The sequence below is a fragment of the Scyliorhinus canicula genome, chromosome 9, assembly GCF_902713615.1.
Source record: "Scyliorhinus canicula chromosome 9, sScyCan1.1, whole genome shotgun sequence".
Lineage (NCBI taxonomy): Eukaryota > Metazoa > Chordata > Chondrichthyes > Carcharhiniformes > Scyliorhinidae > Scyliorhinus > Scyliorhinus canicula.
Window position 1 is genome coordinate 80,924,549 of NC_052154.1, and position 13,879 is coordinate 80,938,427.

At 42.5% G+C, this 13,879-nt stretch overlaps 1 protein-coding gene across 1 annotated transcript; it reads left to right on the forward strand.

The window, feature by feature from the left end:
* The first annotated feature begins 2,918 nt into the window (after nt 1-2,918).
* LOC119971475 (signal-regulatory protein beta-1-like) lies at nt 2,919-12,561 on the forward strand. The gene is made up of 5 exons (XM_038807044.1): nt 2,919-2,955; nt 3,150-3,473; nt 4,228-4,539; nt 5,762-5,872; nt 12,257-12,561. The coding sequence occupies exons 1-5, from the start codon at nt 2,922-2,924 to the stop codon at nt 12,268-12,270; spliced, it is 795 nt and encodes a 264-aa protein (XP_038662972.1). The 5' UTR covers nt 2,919-2,921; the 3' UTR covers nt 12,271-12,561.
* The last annotated feature ends 1,318 nt before the right edge of the window (nt 12,562-13,879 follow it).

Consider the following 13,879-nt stretch of genomic DNA (forward strand, 5'->3'; position numbering starts at 1 on the left):
GCCTTCTTTTAATTTGAATCACTTCCCGTGACCTAGAAAATAGTTGAATGCATTGTAAAGTACAACAGAAGTTCATTTTCCCCAGCGTCTCATTCAGGTCGCACCCCAATGATGGCGAATCCCTTTAGGAAGTTCCGTTAGAGAAGTGCTACCTTCTTCTGTGCAATTGTGCTGAGGGGAAAAAAGCGATTTAAAGCTTCAACTTTGGGTTCTGACAGTTTTAGCCTAATAATTACTCGGGAAGACGTAGAGAAAAAAATGATAATTGGCCCATAAATTCCAGCTAGGGGCGGAAAGCCACGGGCCTCTGATATTTCTTTTTACTTACCTCGTTGAAAAATCGCGATGGGGCGGAACAGAATGCGTAGGCCACAGTGCTGCAGGAGGAGTGCACCCTTTTGACGGTGCCAGATTTGGAACGCCCATGCAGGGCGTGCTGTAAAACAGTAGTTTTAAAGTGAAGCCAGGGAAAAGGATTTCCTGTTTTTATTCGGGAACTTGAATATTATTTTATCGTTCGTTTGGTATGTAAATTAAAAAGTTAATGCTTTGTTACTGGTTCCGTTAAATTGTAATTTTTAGTTTGATTATTCATGATTAATGTGTAATATTTATAAATGAACATACGTTTTGTTATTTGTTTCAAATCTATGAAACTACTCTGTAAATCGGCCATATTTTGTTCTCTAACTTTAACTGTGGCATGCTTAAAAGTTTTTGTATGTTTTAATTTAAAATTTGGCAACTCCAAATGTTATCGTGAAGCGAAGGCAGAATGGCATGGGTAATGAGTTGAATACAGTATGTGTATTAACTAATTGTGAAAACAAAAATCCTGCTCTCTGACTATAAACTTTAAGAAATGGCATAATAGTGGTTCTGCCTGCGCAGTATTTGATGCGTCAGATGCAATCTAGACAGCACCCTTTTTTTAAAACTCTTTTAAAAATCTCTTTTAAACTCTTTTTTAAAAGAGTTTATCAATTTCGAGACAGTTACATTTATTTTGTCTGTGGAAGTGAGAGGTGAATGATGTACGAAAGCCTTGAATTATTTTAAATCATGTTTTCTTTTTCTTTAAAAAATATAGCAAGTCCGTTGAATTGGGGACTTGAGAAGCCTCTGGATAGGTTAGGAGAGGATACTGCCGGTGGCACGAGCCAGAATATGGACCGATAAATATTACCAATATTTGTTTAAAGTCTGCTAATTTTCTGAGGTGTCATAAAATGCTGTCACCTTTTTAAATTGTTCTGTGCTGCTGGCCACTGACTTGATGCAAAATGTGTTTATAAACATCTGATTTTTTGATGGTGTTTGTCATTAGTATTTTTCTGTCCTGTTTACATGAAATATGCCACTCAATTATAATCTAATATTTCAATGTGTCTTGATGTTTGATTAAAAAACTTGCAGCACTTTATATAGTTTAATCGGAAACAGTAATTAGCAAATCTACGGTTATAAATACAAAACTTTGATACCATGTTAATCTATCAGCTGCAGTATGACATTCTGTTTAACAACTGCCCAAAATGTTTCCAAATTTCTTGCAATAAAACATTTTTTTCACTTTGACAAAATAATCGATAAATATATATATTTACTTAACACAACGCTTCCTTTTTTGCTTAATAAGGAAGGGACGGAAGGGCAGGAGGGGGGGGGGGGAGGGTGGATGAAGGGTTCAATGTCCAAAAGCATCTGCTGTCAAATGACCTGGAACACGACAAATCAAAGTTTAAAAATAGCTTGCTCCTGCTGGTGGTTGCAGATGCCTGGAGGCTGCTGTTTCAGTTTCCTTCCTTCCTAGAAAGAATGACAATTATTTCTAAGATACCTGGGCCATGGAACACGGGACTCAGGGGACCTATGAGTCCAGAAGCAACAGGACGTGTGGGACCTGGTGCGCAATAGTGTTCCACATTGGCCATCTGCTAACTCCGTGGAAAAAATGTTTAAAAACATATTTCTTTCTTTCACTTCATATGCATTTTAAACACCTTTATAAACACTGTTATAAAACGTTAACACACCATAAATATGTTCTCCGATACCTTCTGTCTCTCCATGATGACTGTAAATGGGAAAATCAGACTTTTTGTAACATTACTGTTATGTTTGACTTGTAGGTGATATTCTGAACATATATTTGCAAAGTCAACAAATCTGCTAATTTCCATTGCAAACTCCTCGCTAATCTTATCTCTTCTGTCCCTGCAATCCTCACCCATTTCCTTGTTACATCCAGGCTTGACTACTCCTATCTAATCCGTCCCCTCTGCAACCCTAATGTTATCGAACAATTTGCTGCAAATTCTCAGATTCTCATCAAAATCTCTTATCGATCACCTCTGTGTTCGCTGATCTACCTCTGTTCCCAATCAAGCAATCACATTTAACATGCTTATTTTAGCTGCCCCCTCCTTACCTCCGTGATCTTCTCCAGCCATGTGGCTGTCGGAGGCCCCAATTTCGATTACTCCGAAATTGGCATCCGGCCCCCTGCTTGCAAAGCACCCAGCTCTCTAATTCCCTGCGTAAACCTTTCCGCCTCTCCACTTCATTTGATGAAATTTAATCACCCATGATATCTTCTTATGCGATTCTATAATGGTTCAATGCCTTTGTACATGTTATTGCTTCAAACGCGCCATACAAATCAAGCTGTTGTTGTAAATGATCCAAATGAAAGTCAGGTTTTAACCATTACTGTTTTTGTTGGTCGGGCAACAGCTACCGAAGAGAACAAATGACAACTATTTCTGAGCCAATGGGTACAGGATGTCAAACGTCATTGCGGCAGGCTGATGTGAAATGCCCAGCAGACAATTCACACAGGCAAACACACGGTCCGTGCAGCCAGTTATCAGTTATTGAGCCTTTATCTTGCAATGTCGTCGAATTCGATCTTTCTCTTCATGTTGCTGACTCTCCCGATGATCATTTCAACAGGTATCGGAATGTCCTCTATCCCAGAGGTCATATTTAATAAAACGTTTTTCACCGTTCGCCCATCAGTTTTATTAGATGTAATCCGTCCGTCTGTTATCGTTTTTCTCCTTTGCGTTTCCCTGCAAATATGTGAAAAGTCTCTGGTTTCTTTTTCAATAAAATTAATTAACACAAACCTCAAATATATTTGATAGCAGGTGCTCCAGCAACTTCGATCAGCGTGTCTCAAAGTCCCAAACAGGTATCTATATTAAGGGGGACAAACATCACCTTCTACTGCATAATACCACTTTCTCATGGCAATGTCGGGGTCGAAGTGCGTTGGTGGAAACAAGGTGAGAATAAATATCTCGCAAATGGAGTCGATGGCAGAAAACGATTTGATCTCAAAAGCAAAGGAGGTGGTTTATTTGAGCTGCGAAACGCGACTCTCCAGGACTCGGGAATCTATCACTGCGGAGTGATCCGTGACGGAAAATATAGTGGAAATGGGACAGGATCCAGTTTAACTGTTTGGGGTAAGTGAGCGGAATGGCGGGGAACATCAGATTTGTCGTTGTTCTTTTGTACCACCTTTGATGTTATGAAATATGGTGCACAATGTATAGTTATGCAGCAGAACATGATATTTAATTCGGTGTGTTATTCCAAACTGCTGGAAGTACCCAGCAATTCAGGGAATATCTGTGGAGAGGGAGACAATGTTAAACCTCAGGTCTATAACTTTTTCAAGAGGAATGTTACCGGATTCATTCATAATACAATTTTTACACCAGGTTTAGCCTGAGGGTGGTCCACCGCACTCTAGATACCCCAACCAGAGGAACCAACCTCGCCTTGTCTACCCTGGCAACCACTTTAAGAATCTTGTATATTCTAAAGAAAACACCTCTGATTCTTCTTAAACCCGCACTCTGCCTGTGCGAGCCTCCAGAAATTACGAGAACTTCACTGTTCTTATCAGTGTCGACAGGTTGTTTGTTTCTCTCTGGGGGGCACGGCTGGCGGACCTTTTGTTACTGGGCTAAATAGCTGACTTGGAATGCAGAACAAGACAGCAGGGCGGGTTCAATTCGCCTACCGGCCTCCCCGAACAGGCGCCGGAACGTGGCGACTACGGGATTTTCACGGTAACTTCATTGAAGCCAACTTGAGACAATAAGCGATTATTATTATTAACATAATGGGAAGAGAATGCGATACCATTTTCCTCTCAATCCTGATGGGTAACGTCTCTCCACTGACCTGATTTTCCTCATTTTCTGTTCGCAGCTGCACCAACTCCGTTAAAGATTCTCCTGAAGCCTCTCGCAAGTAAGCCATCTACGTCTCTGACTCTTGTGTGTCAAACGGCTGCGTTTTACCCGGATGATTTGACCCTCCTTTGGTATAAAGATGGCACCAATATCACAGCTGAGATGAACCCAATTAAACAGCGGAACTCTGAAGGACTCTACGAAGTTTCCAGTTTTTTGGAGGAGCCGCAGCCTGTGCGGGACAAGGCTGTTTACATCTGTTTGGTCACTCACATCTCCCTCCCGACTCCCGCCATTGCCATCCACACTGTTACCAACTCCTGCCCAGGTATGAGGCCAGCAGGTCAAGAAGCAATCTGCAAATTCTGAAAGGACCATTTATTGGAACTTATTGACATTAATAATAATAGATATAATTATAAAATACACTCCGCAAAATATAATATCTAAGGAAATCTTAACGGTTCCATGAAAACATTTGTTTAAATTTTTTTTTATAAAGGGAATGAGCAGGCGGATTTCCTCATCCATTCAATCATTTTACATGTTGTACATATAACTAAATTTGGGGCCACTTCTTAAACTGATATTATTGATCCCCAGTTTTACTATTCCTCACACGAGTTTACAGAACATGAAGTGTCGATTTGCATCAGCGGCCTCACTGCGAACGGGTCAGAAGTCTGCTTTGTGGATAGTCCCTAATCTGACCACTTTCTGCAGAACGGTCGTTTGGACCCGCAGCATTAACTCTGTTTCTCTCTGCCAGACTGTCTGAATTTATCCAGCATTTTCTGTTTTTATTTCTCTCCATTCTTCAGCAGTTTGGAGCTGGGAAGAATTTCATATATTTCATTTCGGATTTGCTACCATTAAAAGCGGTTGAACATGTCTGATTACCGTCTAATTAACAGGCAACCGAAATTAAATTTTAGGAAGATTTGTAAGCATTGCTTTTGAAGGGGATTTCCTTCCCTTTTTGGCGGGGTCTTCAGTTAATAAGCTGCCGATAATTGATTAAAATTAAAAGAATAATTTGTTAAAATTAAATGAAAAACTATTCCGCTCAACCATGTCTGATTTGGCCCGATTAATCACCAAAACGTGGAAGAGCGGAAGAAAATTTAAGTACAAGGAAAGGCCTTTTTGACAATCGGAATGTTAACCCACGCCAATATTTAGGACATCCGAAACTGGTACTCTTCCTCGGAGATTATTCTGACATTGTGCTATCCTTTCTGAAAACATATTACTTTTACGTGCAAATTATGATTGTAAATGTCATTATCCCTGGACTTCTGTAGATGAGTGTTTAATAAGAAGTACAATGCGAAACATAAATGTGTGAAATTTGATCCGGCTGCTTTTATTTGTTGACATAGAATCTGGAAAAATGAATTAATATTACCTTTAAATTATGCTTTCCCCAGACTGCCCTGCATAGTCGCTGCATAGATGAGCACTGGTTTACCTAATTCATTATCGCGAGAGCCAGGATAGGTAATGGCCGAAACAAATTAACACTGAGCACCCACCATTTGCAATTGCAGATTCTGCTGGTAAATATCGTTACCTCTGGGCTATTAGATGTACCGTGGGTGGATTGGTGTTTCTGGTGCTTATAATCATCATTGGAGCGGAATTCTGTTTGAAGAATAAGGGTAAGCATTGGTTTGATTGTTTGATTTTGAGATAAATCTTCAAAATGAAGATAAGGGCGTCCTCATAGCTTCACAAGGCCGTTAGAATGCAGAAGGATGATGCTATTCGGCCCATGGATTCTGCACTGGGTCCCTGAAAGTACATTCTCCTAATCCCACACTCTTCCGTTAGCCCCGTCACATTGCACGTCATTTCATTTCAGAAAACAATGTAATTCCCTTTTGAATACCCCGATTGAACCTGCCTCAATCAACCTTTAAGGATGTTCGTTCCAGACATCAAAAATAATCCTCAGGTCACTTCTACTACTTTTCCCCATTATTTTGCATCTGTGCCCTCTTGTTCTTGTTATACACCTCGAGGAAAACATTTCTCTCTATTTACCATGCTATTTACCACCCTCAGGACTTTGAATGACTTTCCGAACATACCTCTCAGCCTCCTTTTTCCAACGCAAACAGACCCAATCTCTTTCATCTATATTCAAAGCTCCAACTGTGTATCTCTGGAATTATTCTTGAGAATGGCCCGAGCAGATTGACACTTAAAGGGTACTGCGAGGCCCGGATAGAGTGGACGTGGAGAGGATGTTTCCTCTTGCACGAAAAACTGGAACCAGAGGACTCCATCTCAGACTAAAGGGGCGATCCTTTAGAACAGAGATGAAGAGGGATTTCTTCAGCCAGAGGGTGGTGAATCTGTGGAACTCTTTGTCACAGAAGGTGGTGGAGGTTAAATCACTGAGTGTCTTTAAGACAGAGATAGATATGTTCTTGATTAATAAGGGGATGAGGGGTTATGAAGAGAAGACAGGAGAATCGAGATGGGAAAATATCAGCCATGACTGAATGGCGGAGCAGACGCGATGAACTGAGTGGCCTAATTCTGCTCCTATGTCTTATGGTCTAACAGCCTTCTGTATATGAGAATTGCTCGAATACATATTTGAAGCAAACACAAACATAATTCGCTGAAACTCCCGCCGAGTTTAGCATGTTATTATGAAAGAATTGTTACACCGTCAGATTATAACGATTCAGAATATCTGACAACACCAACGACAATTTTCACTTTCTGTAAAATGACGTGTGAAATTTGATTAATTGTTTCATGTTCTTTGGGTGCCTGTGGAGCTTTTAAGTTAAATACTGTCAATGTCCATTCGTGAGTCGATTTGCATGACTGCTGATGGCCTCACCGACTTGGATTCCTAATAAAGCCTGGAAAGGATAACACCTCAAACTTACTGCTGATACTAATGTTACTTTCTCCGCCCATAAATGTGGAATTCACTCTTTAATGTAGAATCCAAGTTTTACTGGGCAGCACGGTAGCACAGTGGTTAACACCGTTGCTTCACAGCGCCAGAGACCCCGCTTCGATTCCCGCTTGGGTCATTGTCTGTGCGGAGTCTGCACTTTCTCCCGTGTCTGCCTGGGTTTCCTCCGGGTGCTCTGGCTTCCTCTCACTCGTCCTGAAAGTCGTGCTTGTCAGGTGAATTGGACATTCTAAATTTTCCCTCCGTTTACCCGACAGGCGTGTAGTGTGGCAGCGAAGGGATTTTCACAGTAACTTCATTGCAGTGTTAATAACTGCCTATTTGTCACACTATTAAAGATTATTATTATTTGTTATGGGATCTGAGAAAGTTCCACACACTTGATCTGCTTGGCAGTTTTTTCAACATATTGTTCTCTGCGAGAAAAACAGCCACCGGGCATTGTTAGTAAAATTAAAGTTTTTGGTTTGTTTTACCAATGTCCCTAGCCTCTCACTCACAGTTACGCATGTGGTACTATATATGTAGGACAATGTGGTGTTATTACAGCAGTAATTCAAGGTGTGGATTTGTAATACTGCGCTAATGGGCGTGCACCATGCAATGGAATTTTTAAAAATAAATGTTTTTTATTGGGTTTTTGAACAAAGTATATTTATGTACACAGATTAAGAAATATAGAAGAGAAGGGCACATTTAAACATACCAGAAAAAAGCAATAATAAAAAAAATAAAAAAAAAAATAGAATAACTGGTAGGGTATTGTGCACCCGCTCAACAAGTGGCAAAATTATTTACAATACATAAGTAGGCGACTGTTTGGGGGGGGGGGGGGGGGGGGGGGGGTGGAGACTGGGGAGTGGTTATACATTTGGGTGCCGGAGAAACAATTAAAGTGGGCAATACTCGAATGGGTTTGGTGTTTCTTCTCCCGGACAGATCTCACTGCCATTGTCATCCTGCACTCACCTCCACTTCAGCCGTTCCTCCTGTCTTTTGCCTGTATTCTCCTTGTTCTCTGTTCCTGTAGATGCCAAGTTTGTTATTGTATCCCGTGCCCTCCTTCCAGCTATCATTTCTCTGCCTCCCCCCCCCCCACTCCCTGCTTCTCCACTCTTGTTCCCTGTCCCTTCCCTCCCCCCCCCCCCCCCCCCCGCGCTTCCCCCCCCCCCCCCCACCCCTCCTGTGGTTCGACTTTCTTTCCACTTAGGTTTAGCTGTGTGTCCCCTCTCCCGGGCTATCTACCCCTCTCATGGTTTGGCTACTTTCCCCTGATTCTTGGCTACCTGGCTATCCTTCTGCTTGTTCGTTGGCCACAAACAGGTCCCAGAACAATTGAGTGAATGGCTCCCACATTCTGTGGAAGTCGTCGTCTGACCCTCGGATGGTGAATTTGATTTTCTCCATTTGGATAGATTCCGAGAGGTCGGAGAGCCAGTCTGCAGCTTTGGGTGGGGCTGCTGACCGCCAGCCAAACAGGATTCTACGGTGGGCGATCAGGGAGGAAAAGGCAAGGGCGTCCGCCCTCCTCCCCAGGAATAGATCTGGCTGGTCTGAAACCCCAAAGACCGCCACTTTCGGGCATGGCTCCACCCTCATCCCCATCACTTTGGACATTGCCTCAAAGAAGGCTGTCCAGTACCCCACATGTCTGGGGCAAGACCAGAACATGTAGGCGTGGTTGGCCGGGCATCCTTGGCACCGTTCACATCTATCCTCCACCTCCAGGAAGAACCTACTCATACGGGGTCTTGTTAACGGGCTGCATGTCCCACTTTTAGCTGCGTCAGGCTGAGCCTTGTGCACGTGGAGGTGGTGTTGACCCTGCGCCGTGCTTCGCTCCAGAGTCCCCACCTATTTTAATCCCCAGGTCCTCCTCCCATTTCTTTCTTGTTGCGTCCAGTATGGTGTTGGCCCTTTCTACTAGTCGGTCACACATGTCACTACAGTTTCCTTTACCTAATATGCTTGCATCCAGTAACTCTTCCAGTAATTTCTGGCATGGCGGTTGTGGATACGTCCTTGTCTACTTTCGTAGGAAGTTTTTGAGTTGTAGATAACTTAGCTCATTCCCCCTGGCTAGCTGTAATTTCTCTATCAGTTTGTCCAGTGATGCGATCGTGCCATCTGTGTATAGGTCACTGACTGGCAAGTGTCCCTCCATCCTGTCCCCACCTTTTGAAGGTGGCGTCAGTCATCGCTGGTGTGAACCTATGGTTGTTGCAGATGGGAGCTTTGTCCAACATTTTGGTCAGGGCAAATTGCTGCCGTAGTTTGTTCCAGAATTGGAGAGTGGCTATCACCACCGGGCTGCTGGAATGTTTTTTGGGTGGGGATGGGAGTGCTGCCGTGGCGAGGGCCCGGAGGGAGGTCCCCATGCGGGAGGCGTCTTCTGCGCACACCCGCTCGGCTTTTGGCTCCTTGATTCATGACCTTATTCGCTTGGCCGTCGCTGCCCAGTGGTATAATTGTAGGTTATACAATTGTAGGCTAGCCCTCCCCCGGATTTTGTTTTTGTAGGACCTTCTTTGGGATCCTAGCATTCTTCTCCCACCCCGATACGAACGCCATGATTAGTTTGTCTAGTGCTTTGAAAAAGGCCTTGGGGACGTAGATCGGAATGTGGTTCCGATCTACGAAGTAGGAAGAGGGACCTGGGCTGTACATTCATCTTGATCATCTGGACTCTCCCCGCGAGGGAGAGTCAGAGTGTGTTCCATCTTTGCAGGTCCTTTTTTACTTCCTCCATCAGACTGCTGAGGTTCCATTTGTAGATCCCTTTCCAGTACGCAATGGAATTTTGAGAGTTTTTTTGAGAATTTACGGTGCAGAAGGAGGCCATTCGGCCCATCGAGTCTGCACTGGCTCTTGGAAAGAGCACCCTACCCAAGCCCATACCTCCACCCTATCCCCATAACCCAGTTACCCCACCTAATACTAAGGTCAATTTTTAGCCTGGCCAATCTACCTAACCTGCACATCTTTGGACTGTGGGAGGAAACCAGAGCACCTGGAGGAAACACAGGCAGACATAGTGAGAACGGGCAGACTCCGCACAGACAGTGACCCAAGCTGGGATTCGAACCTGGGACCCTGGAGCTGTGAAGCATTTGTGCTAACCACAATGCTACCTTGCTGCCCTGGACTCAGTTAAAAATTATATTCCGCATATTATAAATAAAAGAGCATTCATTTGAGGGATTGGCAACAATGGTAAGTATCTGTTCAATGTCCTACGGAGCCACAAACTCGGTTTAACGTGATCCTGCTAACGTCTATGTGTCTCCAATCCTAGAGCAGTATGGCTAATTATTAATAGGCTTCTGAAGTAGCCGTGCAAACTGTTTCCTTTTCTCGAACTGAGGGAATGAAAGATGGAAAATAAATACCTGCGCCAGCTTTAACCACATCCAAAGAATGAATAATGCAAAACTCAATGTTTTTTGTTGTTGAATTTTTAGTATTCTCATGCATTTCCACAAAAGCCGCCTCCTTTGTTGTTTATAGTATCAAATATAGGAGCTGTTTAGCACACAGCTAAATCGCTGGCTTTGAAAGCAGACCAAGCAGGCCAGCAGCACGGTTCGATTCCCGTAACAGCCTCCCTGAACAGGTGCTGGAATGTGGCGACTAGGGGCTTTTCACAGTAACTTCATTTGAAGCCTACTCGTGACAATAAGCGATTTTCATATATTCACGGTATCTGTATAGCTGGATAACCTGACAATAGGAATACATTTTTGTGCCTTTCTGAAGTGACTTTAGCAAGTGTGACCAAAACTGGTCACAATATCTGTGGTCTACTTCACAATTTGGTTCTCCCCTTGTTGAACCTATACCAAACTGTATTGCCTTTGTATTTTAATACCCTCTGGCCTTTCTATTTGCTGTGCATTAACTAGGCATGTTTTGCGCCCTGAATCATGTGTCTCTTTGAATTCTATCCTTAGATGTTTTAAACATCATCAATTAAGTTTGCATTCTTTATGGTTGGAGAACTCTACTGTTCTCTGCGTTGAATTTCCCTGTCTTGTCTTCCAAAGCTCACGACTGGAAACTGACTAATTATTAAGCATTGAAGTGTAACAATACTGAAACGTGAGCTGAATCGTGATGCGATCGTGCCATCCATGTATCGGTTCGGATTATTTACCCAAGAAGAGGATTCCACTTTATATATTTTTTGTGGAAATATAAATACTTTATTAAAACCCGTTTCACATTCTCTTTCATGTTTACATTGACTCTTACCAATTTTTAGATGCACCATAGAATGCATCCTATCTGGCTGCATCACAGCCGAGTATGGCAAACGCTTGGTCCAAGACCGGAAGAAACTACAGAGAGTCGTGAACACAGCCGAGCCCATCACGAGAAAGTCCCTCCCATCTATTGACTGTGTCTTCATCTCCCGCTGCCTTGGGAAAGCGAGCCGCATAATCAAAGTCCCCTCTCACCCGGGTTATTCCCTCTTCCAATCTCTTCCATCAGGCAGGAGATACAAAAGTCTGAGAACACGCACTAACAGGTTCAAAAACAGCCTCTTCCCCGTTGTTACCAGACTCCTGAACGAACCCTAATATGGACTGAACTGATCCCTTCACACATCTTCTCTCATGAGCAGTACTACACTCCGTATGCTTCACCCTGTGTCTATGTATTTTCTTTGTGTATTTAAATATGTCCTATGTTTTTTCATGTATGGAACGATCTGTCTAGACTGTATGCAGAACAATACTTTTCACTGTACCTCGGTGCATGGGATGGTAAATCAAATCCAATCCAATATATCCATTCAAAACTTGTTTTGATAATCATTTGATATTTGCTGAGACGTTGGTGCCGGTGGTTAAAGAAAGAGTGCAAATCACATGGGTAGTTTCTTCAACACATGCAAAATAAAGATATGTCCAATCATCGGAAGGATATTCTTGCGATGACATTACACGTCCACGATGCTGAATCTGCCTCCAGTTTTATCCTATCTGTAGCGTTTTACTATAATTCTATGGAATTAAGTGTCAGTTACAATAGGCGCACGAATTTCAGGACTCAACATTGACCATCAGTATGTATATTAACTGTAGTGTATGCATTTTTCTAGGGAATGAAGCGTGACACGTTCCTGAGAACACTGAAAAGATTAACATGTGGAACCCATATGTCGCCTGTGCTTTTGCGAGATTAACAAGTGTTGCGAAATATGGAGTGGCTGGGCAGGTTTAGAAAACTAGGTAAAGAACATATTCAGTGGCTCATCTCGCTGCAGTAGTACTCGTTTAAATTTAGCTGTTATTGATTTAAATATCAAAATGTACCTCGTGTTCCGCACCTATATTTATTCGACACACGGTTCACTGTAATTACAGAAACAGAGAATCCTCATATTAAACGGACATTTTACATGTTTTCCATTGTGAACTTTTCTTACTCACTGACAACTGGAAACCGCAGCCGGATCGCCTGAAGGCGCATGAATTGTTCCTAATATTTCACATTCCAATATTATGCCACGTGTGTTCTTAAATACATTTTCGGGTAGTTTGTTAATTTATCTACACACGACTATTAGCGCATCTCCGCTATACACATGCCACTTTCCTTAATGCAAGTACTGCAATGTTGTAATAATGATCAAATTATGGATAACTAGGATTGTAGATACCTGGGAACACCACCACCTGGATGTTCCTCTCTTAGTCATCCACCATCCTGACTTGGAAATATATCGCCGTTCATTCACTGTGGCAGGGCCAAATTCCTGGGAGTCCCTCCCTAACAGCACTGTGTGTATCTACACCGCAGGAACGGCAGTGATTTAAGAAGGTAGTTCACCACCATCTTCTCAAGGCAATTCCAGATAATAAATCCGGGACTCGACAGCAACACACGTAAATTATTCTTTTTTAAAACAATCAATTTGTAAATTGTGCAGACGTTTCTCAAATATCAAGACTATATATCCTGAGTTGTGCAAGTTTTATTCAAACGTCTTTCGATTGCAACAATTTTTATTAGTACCAACTAATCCTGTCCTGGCACAGTATTGTATGGAAGAAATGTGATGGGATGTGTTGCTGATCAGTTTCATCCGCAGCATGAACCTGGCACAAGGTGGAAGGTCGTCGTGATGTCACATTAAGGTAACATCCATGAATATATTGGTTGTTCCGGAATCCCTTTAAGCAACAGCATAGCTTTTTAAGTAGCGAGACAAAACAGCAGCCTGTGTATCGATAATCCCCTGTTTAACACTGAGGAGTCTGGTATCATTTAGAACACTGTGCTTTCCCTTTAAGTACTGGCTACATTTTGTTACGATTGCGACAATAGAGGTTAGTATTGTTATTATAATGCTCACAAAGAGGCGCCCGAATCCCGCCCAACGCTCAGGCATGAGAACAAAGCCGCAGCATCGAGTGCAAATACACACAAACACCAAATGCGATGACATGACGCTGTGAATGCCCAGTGTAAAGATATTTATCACAGAGCACTAAAACGCGTACACTATGCAAAGGGTAAACATATAAATGAAAATGGATAGTGGTCTTGGAAAACACAAATATAGCAAAATTAACTATTTAATTCTGTCTTAATTGGTCACGTTGTCCTTTTAATTTCTCACCGATCACTATCAGAAGGCTACTTACTTAATGATTTTGACGTCATGGCGAGTTGTGCATTTCACAACAGTTATACGGTTGGGAGCGATGAGGCCGGATTT